General features: G+C 40.8%; 1 protein-coding gene across 1 annotated transcript in view; it reads left to right on the top strand.

Annotated features, from left to right (window-relative positions):
* The window catches only part of ryr1b (ryanodine receptor 1b (skeletal)), a 70410-nt gene that overhangs the window by 13497 nt on the left and 44044 nt on the right, over positions 1-12869 (top strand). Inside the window, 21 exon segments of the mRNA XM_073485278.1 lie at positions 3082-3201; positions 3306-3407; positions 3859-3879; positions 6474-6548; positions 6656-6734; positions 6962-7074; positions 7188-7287; positions 7536-7632; positions 7725-7799; positions 8271-8427; positions 8559-8723; positions 9165-9286; positions 9453-9639; positions 10134-10269; positions 10372-10467; positions 10768-10886; positions 11159-11292; positions 11387-11628; positions 11713-11905; positions 12451-12667; positions 12765-12869. Coding sequence (XP_073341379.1) covers positions 3082-3201; positions 3306-3407; positions 3859-3879; positions 6474-6548; positions 6656-6734; positions 6962-7074; positions 7188-7287; positions 7536-7632; positions 7725-7799; positions 8271-8427; positions 8559-8723; positions 9165-9286; positions 9453-9639; positions 10134-10269; positions 10372-10467; positions 10768-10886; positions 11159-11292; positions 11387-11628; positions 11713-11905; positions 12451-12667; positions 12765-12869 — 2655 coding nt within the window.

Genomic DNA, 12869 nt, shown 5'->3' with positions numbered 1-12869 from the left:
CTGCATTACACACCTCTATTTGAGCACACAGTGTGTGTTTGTTTGTGTAACTGTCTGTCTGTTTACATCCAATTGTCTCAACGTCTCCCTTTGACCCCGAACACCCACATATCCTAGATGTTTCAGCCGCCAAGTCCAAACATGGTTTGGCTGTAACCCTACACCATCTATGTTAATGGGGCATTAAATGCGTACAGTTCTTCACCCCCTGCCCTTGTATAAGTTTGGTTCAGGTGGGTAACTTTCCCTCTGTCTACCTGTCTTGGCTCCATCAGATCCGGTCATGTAAAGATTAACAAATAATCAGGTGTTGTGGTTGGCTGACAATAAAGCGTCAGATGCACATCCTTTAAATCCTTAAAGCTGCCTCTATTAATAACAGGGTGAGTTAAGGGGTTGTGTGGTCTCCAAGTCAGCTTTTCACGTGGTCCAATTGGAAGTGATTCACACAGTGTGACTCTTGGAAGGACACAGCTCTGCATTTGCTGATGCACTTTACAGAGTACTCTTGTCTGAGTGTTGTCTGAGTACCCTAACATTCAGGTTGGAATAACAGGTCAAATGCTGGCTGAGGCTTATGTGTTTGTCTGATCCAACCACAAGTTTGCAGGTAACCAGTCATTTTCTAAAGACAATCTTGACTGGTTAAATATGTTATATGTAACATTTCTTCATTAAAATGTCAAAAAGCAACTAGACCTTTTTATATATTTTGTTGAGTTGTACACTTACATTATCTTAAATGTTTCCAACAGTGTTCAAACCCAGAGAAGTCTGTAAGTTTAGTCAAGCTTAACAGTGCGTGTTAGAATAAATTCTGTGGATTTGAAGAATGATGTTGGTTCCTCTTTCCTTCTTACTATGATAGTTTGATAGTTGATACTATGATAGTTGTCCTCACACCCATAAAATATCTGATTCCATAATATTTATAGTTTCCCATGGACGTTGCTTTCAATGAGGTTTTTTTTAATTTGTTCTGCAGTTCATCAAAATCCAGATTATATGTTTATATAGTATTACTAAATATGGTCAGCCCTTATTTTTAAAGCACTTTTAAAATTATTACAAAATGATTTACGTATATGTAAAATGATCAGGACATTGAGATAAAATATTTTCTGCAGGCTCAGTGCCCATGTAGTGTCTGAACCCTTGAGTTCTCTCGCAGTCGGCTCCTCTGCCTTTTTGATGTTGCTTACAGAGGTGGAGTGATTAAAGCAGGGGAAATCTGCCATGTGAGACTGTGGCTGTAGAAATAGATGGACTGCTGTATAACGTTGGTGCATATATCGCCTACGGTTGTCATCTGATCGCACAGCTTGTCTTGGAGCAATGAGTCACTCGGTTACTTCAGTCTGCTTTTAGACACTCACAAGCTGAGCCCTATCTCCTTAATCGGGGACTGCAGTCTGTGTGCACTGTCCTCAAAACATGGCTACTTTAGCCCAATTTACCCTTTCTGCTCTGCCAACTTCAGCAGAGCTTTTTCTGTGACCTTACATTTATTTTCTCTGCAGTGATGTCTCAGAACAGTTGTGGCTCTAGCCCTGATAAACAAGGATCCATGTCACTGTAGTGTATAAAGCTGCTGGTCTTACAGGCTTTGAAGTTGTGTAAGTGGCACTGTACAGTAGCTGTTGTTGTACAAGGTAGGTGGGAAAGATATTGCACCCCCTTAACATTATTGAGAGCTTGATCTCTCTTTTGTACAGTCTTTCTGCAAATTTTGTGAAAAAGTCATTTTTGTATAGTCCATCGACAGTTTTAGTAACACTGGAGTTGCCATGAAGTGGTGTTGCTCATGTCTGCAGTGAAGGAGAGAGGGCACAGTGCTCCACTTTCCAGAGTGCAAAGCAGGGAACGCGAGGACAGGACAGAGGAGACATTTCAAGGCTGAGAAGAGATAGATGATAGCCTAGCCAAAGGAAGAGGGGGCACTCTTCAGCCAACGAAACACCAGAGGCCTCTGGGTGTAAGAGAGGAGTAGATGTTATGAGGTCACTGATCTGCATCACTTTCCCTTTTCCCGCAGTGTGCCACAGACATAGACATGCAAACATTCTGCCCTCGACCTCGCTTTAAAGAGCATGTCTATTCTCCTAAACACTAAGTCATGAAACATCGGTGGTGCTGAATCACCAGGGCAGTCAGCTAGCAGGTCAAGAGCAAGAACACAGTATAATTCATTGGTTGTTAGACGAGAGGGGAGAAAAGGCAGAAATCTTTCCAGAACTGTGGAGAGGAATATTACTCAGGTTAAGTGATAGATCCACTTGCATAATGACTGAGTAGAAGAAGCAGCTGAGAATGTGTCAGTGTCAGGTGTGGGTTTCACAGGGGAGGGGTGTTTATCGCTGTATTTACACCAGTCTCCGGAGGGTCCAAGCATTGACGAAGAGCAACAAATTACTGTCTGTTAGCATTCTACTTGTGTATTAGGTTGTGAATATCTATTGTGCCGGCCACTACTGAGAAAAAATGTTTGCAGACTTCTCAACTGGTCATTTAAAAAATCGTATCAGTGTTTTTGGATATCTCTAAAAGTTAAAAAAAATACATTCAAACATATCATAATAACTCCGTCTAGGTGAGAAACAAATATCCAATCCAGCAGAGATGATGATATCTGTATATTGAACATTTTTATCATTTAAGTAAACGTAACATAACACTCTGCATATATTTTGATAGTCTCCTGGTTGCACATAAACACAACATTTGCAATTAGTGTATACTGCAGAGCAAGTACCAATTTTTATTTTATTCTGTATTTATGTGCTGTAGGCAAGTTTTCCTCTTCAGCTCTCCTTATGAGGTGTGTACACAAGGTCAGTACACAACAGTGACTTCATCAAATGACAAGTCAAGCTAGTTTTATTAAGGAAATACTATAAAAACACAAAACAGAGTGTGCTAAAATATGAAAAAGCAGGCACAGAAGGGACAACCAGCAGCAAAATTCAGATCTAAGGGGAATAAGTGTGTCATTGAATGCCAAAATTAGTTGTAGTAGCTTTAAATAATGTGTGCCAAAATGAAAGAACAGTAAATAAGTGTTTGATTGTGTTTTGGGTGCAGGATGACCACATCGTTCTGCAGTGCACTGCCTCTGTCCTGAAGGAGCAGATTAAGCTATGTCTGTCCTGTGAGGGGTTTGGGAACCGTCTCTGCTTCCTGGAAACCACATCCAATGCTCAGGTAAGCCCCGGATAAGTTCCTCCCTCTTTTTGTCCTGTGTTGTGTGTACGAAACCTTGTTTTAATCAACTTTGTTTAACCTGTGTGTTGTTTATATATTTGCAGAATGTACCCCCAGACCTGGCCATATGTAACTTCATTCTGGAGCAGTCCCTGTCGGTCCGCGCTCTGCAGGAGATGTTGGCCAACACGGTGGAGATGACCGATGTAGGTTCAGAAACAGACTTGACTTATGAATGACAAATAGTAGAGATATTTTCCTCATCTTCTCTGACAAGTAAAAATGTATCTATTCTTTTTATTATGCATTCTACTGCACCTATCTCCAGTCCCTCTCACAGGACGCAATCCTTCAATTTGTTTTTATGTTTCGTATTTTATTTTACTAGGTTTGATATCGGATTCTAGTCCTTCCTCTTCTTCTGTTTATTTTATTGGGTCTTTTTGGTTACATAAAGATTGCAGATTGGGCCTTTAAACATAAATGCAATAATCCTGTTTGACTTTGAAACTCACCATAAAGCATATTATACGTCATGATCCTTCAGTCTTTTTGAGCACCATAGAAGGAGTTATTCTTTGCTTTTATTTTAGTATGATTTTATTTACCTGTTATCTGACATGCCCTCCCCTTCCCTTCTTGCTATCTGCCAAGCAGGCAGTCGATTTGGATAAATGGGTATGTCTGTTAACATGTCTTTTTTCCTGTAACGTGTGTCCAAACCAACCTGGCAGCTGTCCTCGTTCTTGTCCTGTTGCCCACTGGATGTCCTATTGAATGAAATAGTGCTGTATCATTCACACATTTCATATCTGTTTAACTTACCCCAAAGGTGGTGATCACTCTGTACACCTATCATTATTTTTTATGTCTTTAAATGATCCCTTTTTTTTGCTGAGTTGTTCCTTATCCTCTGAAAAATGCATAGTTACAGGTAAAATAAGTAAGCTTTATGTAGGCTGTGGTAAACAGTATTTAGTGCACTTCTGTTTTTTTTTGTGATAAGACAACTGCATTTGTTACAACTCATTTTTACAATAGTAGCAAATCTAGCAAGGTGTCACAATGCATCATTCATTTGCTTTTCATGCGGAAATATCACCAGCTTCACCGTTCATCCTTATACCATTATGATAAATATGACCTTACCCTGCTTAATGTTGTTCCTTTTGTTTCAGCACATTGCTCTTTGTTAGTCTTTGTCAATGTCAAACAAATTTCTGTCGCCCTTTTTATACAGAACGTGTTTTCTTACTTCTGCAAAAACTGAATGTAATTAGACAAGTCTCTTCTAACTTGGCTTACCTTAAAGACTTTAAAATCAACATAGTGTTTAAAAGTGTCATATAGCTAACATGTTGTTGTTTGGTTGTATATTTTTCTTTTCCATTGGTTAACTAGAAAAAACACGGGTGATGTCACATCGTCATGATATTTTTGCAGACATCTAGCAATCTAGGTTTTGATTTAGGTCCCTCTGACTCAATGAGCAAGCTTTTGTAGGGTCTCAATTTTCCATCAACATTCAACAATCATATAATGAGAACTCATCAACATATTATGAAATTACCAACGTACAGCATCCTCAAATATCCAGAATATGAGACAGTCAAAAGACGTATTGTGTTTTTAGTGTAACTTACATTTCCAATAAAACCCTCTTTGAGATTTGTTGGATATCAGAAACTGAAAAAGTGGAGGAAAAGTGGGTGTATCAGTGTATAGAATTTAATATCATACTCACACACCGTTTGGTTTTAAAAGACAATAAAATGTAGTACCTTGTTGTCAAACCAAGATGAAACAACAAGTGTTTTGACTAAAGCTCCCATGAATCTTAGTTCCAGCTATGCTATCCAAATGGCTAGCACGTACAATGGTAGAGACTTAGAATAAGAGCACAACAACCCAATTTTTCAGCTATAGTGAAAAACAGATGAAAGAAACCTTGGTTCACTGAAGCTAATGGATCTTCTGCTTGGACAGTTCTTGACCTCACAGGAGTTGGAGGATGTGGATGAGCTAGGCCTTTCTAATAGTTAGCAGGAGGATGAGAATAGCATGGCACGCAGCCCAGTGGAGGGTTCCACCCGCCTCTGTGGATGAGGAAACGAGACACCCCCAGAGCTCTGGACAGGCCTATCTCCCTCTTAAAACACACACACGCATGCATGCACTCACGCACGCACGCACGCACACACACACACACACATACTCACACATCACCACCACCTGTCGTAACAAAGCCTAGTGCTAATGCCGATCAGGGTTAATGGTATAGTGCTACCACTTGACTTACCTGCCCCTGAATCATCCTTGTGGATTATAGGTGCTTAACCCTACATAAAGGCTTGACATTATCTTTCTGCTGGCTCGACCTGGCTGATCTATCTATAACTGTCGCAGTAATTGTGTTTTCTTGTTGCATCCTTGCTGGATGTTGAGAAAAGGTAGGATGGATTAATGTTATGTTTGCCGTTGTGTAAGATAAAATCTCAACAGTTTTATTTTTATTTATTTTGCACTGTATCAAACTTTGTTAGTGACATCATTGTGATACCTTGTCTGAGAATAATGATTCATGACATAGTTTAGTCCTAGTTACAGTACTACCTCTATGCCGCTTTATTGCTTATGTGGTTCTTGTTTTTTATTTTGTATTTGTACGTGTAAAAATTAACCCCAACATTTTCTGTACAGTATTTGTTTTTGGAAAAAGCCATTTATCAGTGATGTGGAGCTGTCCCCAAATGACTTACTAAAGTATTCTTTTCAGGGTTGTTCTTTTTTCTTCTTCTTAAAAATACGATGATAAACTTTCGGCACACACTCAACTTGGCACAATTGTTAACATTCACCTGTCCCATCCATCTCATCTGTCCCATCATTATTTTTTCTGTATCTTTTCTCTAAAATTTAACGAAAAGAGTTTTATTGGTTCCCAAAGGATATACCTGGACATGGACAGCCTATGCTTACAAATCATATGGAAAATGTACTGTATTGTTAATATAAATAACATACAGCAGTTTTATATTCAACATACAGTGCTATACAACATCGAATTACAAGATACAGTCGCAACAAACAAAAAAGTGTCAGTTGAAGCTGATGTTAATGTGTTGTGATACATTCATTTACAGTTATTGACAGTTTTGTTCCTGTGACCTCCAGACCTAAAATATTTCCATTTCCTTCTGGTCTGATCAAGGTATAATTGAAGTTTTGTTAGGCTGTTCTTTTAAATATTGCTCTATCTTCTCTTCCTCCAGTCGTCCCAAGGTGGAGGTCATCGTACATTACTGTACGGTCATGCCATCCTTCTGAGACACAACCACTCAGGCATGGTAAGACTGCATCCAAAGTTGGTTTAAGGAAAGGAATAAACTATTTGAACAAAGGATGGTCTAATTCCAGTTTGTTTACTGCATTTTTAAAAAACTTTTTTCCCCAGTACCTGAGCTGTTTGACTACATCTCGGTCACTCACGGACAAGCTGGCCTTTGACGTGGGCTTACAAGAAGATTCCATAGGTAACTGATTACTGAAACTTGTAGTATGGTTGAATGTTTTTTTTCTTTTTTCGTGTTATGTATTCTCTGCATTTTGCTAAGTTGAGAAATAGAAACATTGTTGAGATGACGGTTATTGTGAGGGAGCAGTATGTTGTAGGTGGACAGGCAAGGCTTTTGTTATTGATTGAACATCAGTCAGTCTCCGTTGGGAAATTTTAGGTAGTTGTTTGTTGTTCTTCTTGCAGGTGAGGCATGTTGGTGGACCATTCATCCAGCCTCAAAGCAAAGGTCAGAAGGTGAAAAGGTCAGGGTGGGTGACGACCTCATCCTTGTCAGCGTGTCCTCTGAGAGATACCTGGTAAGACTCTTTATACTCAAAACACTTTGCTGTTACACAATGGATGATTTAGACATGTAAATGCTGTGCTCAACTTGATCTTTTTTCATCCTGTTCTTGTCCTCCGTCCTCAGCACCTGTCCTACGCCAGTGGAGATCTGATGGTGGACGCCTCCTTCATGCAGACACTGTGGAACATGAACCCGATCATGTCAGGATGTGAACTAGCTGAGGGTACAACCTTACTTTACACTTTTTCCTGTGCAGCCCTGGAAAGCTTTCAAACTGAAAATTCATATAAACACACGTTGATATACGTGGATGATCTGCATGTTTTATAGTTGTATTTCAAAATATCAACTGTGAGCAGACTGGGTGCTGTCAGAAATCATGTACCCTACAGTTACCATGTACTGTACATAAAGAGAAATGTACTCACAGATTGCCACACAACATACTGTGGTGTGTATTCCTCCTCTCAGGGTTTCTGACAGGAGGTCATGTTCTCAGGCTGTTCCATGGCCACATGGACGAGTGTCTGGCCATCGCTACACCAGAGGAAGGAGAGGAAAAGCGCAGGTAGGAGGAAGCAGAGCAGGTCTGAGCAGCAAAATACCCTCTTAACCTGATTCAATATGACCGTTTGTGTCTCTGCCCTGACTCTGTTACAGGATGGCTCACTATGAAGGTGGTGCTGTATGCAGTCAGGCTCGGTCCCTGTGGAGGTTGGAGCCTCTCCGAATCAGGTGATTGTCCCCCTCTTAAATTTAAATTTGTGCCAGATATGCTTGTTGGCTGATTTTTGTTTATTTATAATGTTTTTTGTGAGTGATAAGTCCTAAGTATTGATTTTTTTTTCCTGTTGTCATACCTTGCATTTGAACTTCTTATGTTATGATTTTAAGCATTAATTGCCTTTATTTAATAAGAAATTAGTGGGCCGTTAAAATAGGAAACTTTTGGGGAAAAGGAGAAGAGGATGACATTCAACAAAAGTCCCCACCGTAATCACACTCCATTACATGGATGTTGTGTTCTTGTTGCATGTTAACAAAGTGTCTGTTTTGTTACTTGTTGACACATTGTCTATAAACCAGTAAAAGAATTGCCTAAATGATTTCAACCACAAACACCAGGAACTGATAGTTATGATGAGTAGTAATTAATTAATCAGCTTTTTGAAAGTCTGTTGTTTTTCTTCTGATTTCTGCCTGCAGCTGGAGTGGTAGCCACATGAAGTGGGGGCAGTCGTTCCGTATTCGCCACATCACCACAGGCCGGTACCTGTGTCTGGATGAAGAGAAGGGTCTGTTGGTGGTCGATCCAGAAAGGGCCAACACCAAATTATCTGCTTTCTGCTTCCGTGTTTCAAAGGTCAGAATGAACATTTTGAGTTTCTCTGGACTCTTGCCTTTGGTTTCTGTTATTGTGCTATGATTTCTTCTCTCATTGACCTCAGTGTGATTTTCTCCCACCCATTTTTCCTCCTGGATTCCCCTGAGCAGGAGAAGGTGGATGTGGCTCAGAAGCGTGATGTCGAGGGGATGGGCATTCCAGAGATAAAGTATGGAGAGTCCATGTGCTTCGTCCAGCATGTGTCCACAGGACTGTGGCTCACATATGCCTCCCTGGATGCCAAAGCTGCTCGTTTGGGAATGATGAAGAGAAAGGTTAGGTTCTACCTGGGGGATCAAATAACACAAACACTGTCTTATTAGCACTAGCAGTAAAAGCTGAGTTGGTACAGATGATGTATATAATTGTATTGCAGTGGTAATGTTCTGAGTCTCACATTTTTAATCATGCAATAATAAGAATTAAAAGAGGCAAAAATATTGCTACCAAAGTTACCACCTTGTTAGAGGTTGTTTTGCTAAAGCTATGTGTGGTTTATTGATTAGGAAAAGTCATACATGATAATAAATAGAATGTACTTACTGATAATTAGCATTAGCAAGAATTGGGGTTATGTCTTTGGGCTACTTTAGATAGAGCATGGCTTTCTCAGTATCTTAAGTACAAGATAATCTTACTTGTATAGCTGTTACATGACCAACCACCAGAACAAAGGGATATCATCTGCAGTAAAATGATGTTGTTCGTATCCCCAGGTCATTCTGCACCAGGAGGGTCATATGGACGATGCCCTAACTGTGTCCCGTTCCCAGACTGAAGAGTCTCAGGCTGCTCGAATGATTTATAGCACTATGGGCCTCTTCAGGCAGTTCATCAAGTAAGTAAATGCATTTTCAAATGAGGTGGGGGATTCGTCTTTGTGTCATGATGTAGTGATGATCAGTGTTGTAATGTGGCCCTATTTGATCTGAACTGTAAAAACTAGGAAGAAAAAATGTTTAAAAGATATGACATTCTTTGCCAATTTGTTTGTGTTTTTCCAGGGGTTTGGACTCCTTGAGTGGGAAGAACAAGTCACCAGGGGCTGTGTCACTTCCTCTGGAGGGGGTCATCCTCTCTCTTCAGGATCTCATTTTCTACTTCCGTCCTCCCGAGGAGGAACTGGAGCATGAGGAGAAGCAGACCAAACTTCGCTCCCTCCGCAACCGGCAGAACCTCTTCCAAGAGGAGGTGACCTGCATGCTGCCTGCACAACCTCACCCACCCTCAGACTATCCATATATATCGATTTTTACTGACTGGGCCTATAACTAAAATAAATTTGCTATGCAAAGGGGAACTTGCACTTTTGACATCATTGAGGACTTTTATGCCCTCATGTAGGTTTGTTTAATCATTTAATTTTGTTTCTGTAACATCACACACACATACAAAACGTAAATTTTGTTACTACTTTGCGAGGACATTGTGATAGCTTACATTTATTCCCTGTAGGCTTACTTGAACCTCCACCACAGTACCATAACCTACATACCGAAGCACAAACCTTAACCAGTAACTCAAACCTTAACTAATCCCAAGTCTTTAAAATTAATTGTATCTTTCTTGTACTGTGATGGAATATGAGTTACCACAAGGTGCTTGTTTCAGCTTGTTTCAGCTTGTTTCAAACAACATAATAATGATGTGTGCTTCCACCCTTATACTTCTGTTTTCTTTCTTAGGGAATGATCACTATCGTGCTGGAGTGTATCGACCGCCTGAACGTGTACAACACTGCTGCCCACTTTTCTGAATTTGCCGGGGAAGAAGCTGCAGAGTCATGGAAGGAGATTGTCAACCTCCTATATGAGCTGCTGGGTAGAAGGATCACATATGCTATGAAAAGACAAAGTACATATTAAATGTTGTCTGAACTGAATAAAGTAACATTATTAATCTCTCTGCGTCTCCACTGAACAGCTTCTCTAATCAGGGGAAATCGCTCTAATTGCGCTTTGTTCTGTGACAACCTGGACTGGCTGGTCAGCAAGTTGGACCGCCTGGAGGCTTCTTCAGGTATCAAATTTTTCTCACTTATTCGCTGATACATCATGCACAGTGGAGTTGTTTTTTAGAATTGAAGGATTGTTTTCAAGAGTTGGCTCTGATTTGAATAGAAATCTCCTCTGATTAGATAATGGTTTAACTCTTTTGCACTTTGATTAAAAAAGGTGTTTTATGTAGTTGTGTTTAAGCCATTTGGTTTCTTTTGATTTTGATTATTACTGATATGTCTTAATTTAGTTCTTAAATCTTATGGGTGCAGTGTCTCTTCTGAAAATGCTTAGATTTTATAATATTTTTCTATACATTTAGGTATTCTTGAGGTGCTGTACTGTGTGCTCATTGAAAGCCCTGAGGTCCTGAACATCATCCAGGAGAACCACATTAAATCCATCATCTCTCTCCTGGACAAGCATGGACGGAACCACAAGGTTTGTCTTTTCTCTCTGCCAGGAAATTGGTGGATGAGTAACATTAGCCAGCTGCAAATTGATTGACTCCAGCTGGCAGGGTTACTTTACGAGACACTATTGTAGGCGGTGATTTGGAATGTTATTGCTTCCTGAAATCATATTTGGCTCATAAAAAACATTTCTTGGTTTTGTAATTCTAAAAGAAATTGTAGTTAGTGGATGAATGTGTGCATTGTCTACCCTGCTCTGCCACATTTAGACAAAGAGATGATAGTATTGTCTGCCTCTAGGTCCTGGATGTCTTGCGCTCTCTTTGTGTGTGTAATGGTGTAGCTGTGAGGTCCAACCAGAACCTCATCACTGAAAACCTACTACCTGGTCGCGATCTCTTGCTGCAGACCAACATTGTAAATTATGTCACCAGGTACGTGAGTTGCTGTTCAGTTGCTGCTACAGACTGTTGGTTATCAGGGCCTTTTCTGTTTTTTTTTTAACTTTCTTTTCTCTTCTTTACTCAGTGTAAGACCCAACATCTTCCTGGGTACATGTGAGGGGTCCACACAGTATAAGAAGTGGTACTATGAGATGATGGTGGACTATGTAGAACCCTTCGTGACGGCGCAGGCTACCCACCTGCGTGTGGGATGGGCTATGACCGAGGGCTACAGCCCCTACCCTGGAGGAGGAGAAGGCTGGGGAGGCAATGGTGTGGGAGATGACCTCTACTCCTATGGCTTTGATGGACTGGATCTGTGGTCAGGTATGGTGACTATTTAATATACTATTTTCCATGATGCTATATGCGTTGTTATATGACTTCCACACACCCTGCTCTGCCGTTCAGGTACCGTACCCCGCCAGGTTGCCTCGCCCAGTGCCCACACCCTGGCTGCAGATGACGTCGTCAGTTGCTGTCTGGATCTGAGCGTGCCCAGTATCTCCTTCCGTATCAACGGCCACCCAGTTCAGGGCATGTTTGAAAACTTCAATGTGGACGGCCTTTTTTTCCCTGTCATCAGCTTCTCTGCTGGAGTCAAGTAAGTATAAAATAAAGTGCTGTCCTATGTTCACTTATTTCATATCCATGCACATGCATATATGCACCCATATCCCAATATCCTAACTATTTCTGAGTAGTGATAGTGAATAGTAATACAACATGACTATCGAAAGAATCAAAAGAAATAATTAACACCTGGTAGAATATTTCAAATGATTAATTAAGTTTCAAACAGTCCTGTATTTTGCATGACTTACAATGCTTTCAGTTGGAATTCTGTAAATACATCAAGTCCTTTCAATTATCTCCCACATAGTCTTTCTAATACTTACTGTGTTCTGTCCCCCAAAAAGATTTTATAGCTGCTGCGTGTAATGATCCCTCACAGTGCTGAGATGGGGCTAGTGGTGCAGGGAGGGAAACACAGCCTCAGGAACTGGCACAGAAATTAAATCAATGTTTTCTTTACTATGAGTCTTATAAACATCAAGGCAGTGTTGCCACAAAGGACTCAAGTAGTGTATAAACATGTCTTTGGCGAATAGATAAAGACTTGGATTTATTCTCTTCCTGTCACCTCAGGGCACGGTTCCTCCTTGGCGGCCGTCATGGAGACTTCAAGTTCATGCCCCCGCCCGGCTATGCCCCGTGCTACGAGGCTCTGCTGCCGAGGGAGAGGATGCGTATTGAGCCCATCAAGGAGTACAAGCATGACTTCAGTGGTGTGCGCAATCTGCTTGGTCCCACCCAGTCCCTCACACATACCTCGTTCACCCCTTGCCCTGTGGACACTATTCAGGTGAAAGCCCAAAACCTAAAATCAGACTTTGATCCAGTCATTAAAAGATCTGTTGTATATTGTTTCTTTCTATTTGCTGTTTTTCCTTTCCGTATAGATTGTTTTGCCGCCCCACTTGGAGCGCATCCGAGAGAAGCTGGCAGAGAACATTCACGAGCTCTGGGCTGTCACCCGTATTGAGCAGGGCTGGACCTATGGGACT

The sequence above is a fragment of the Pagrus major genome, chromosome 2 (assembly GCF_040436345.1).
Source record: "Pagrus major chromosome 2, Pma_NU_1.0".
NCBI classification, from domain to species: Eukaryota; Metazoa; Chordata; class Actinopteri; order Spariformes; family Sparidae; genus Pagrus; species Pagrus major.
Note: the sequence above shows the minus strand (reverse complement) of the source record. Positions and strands in the feature narration are given on the sequence as shown.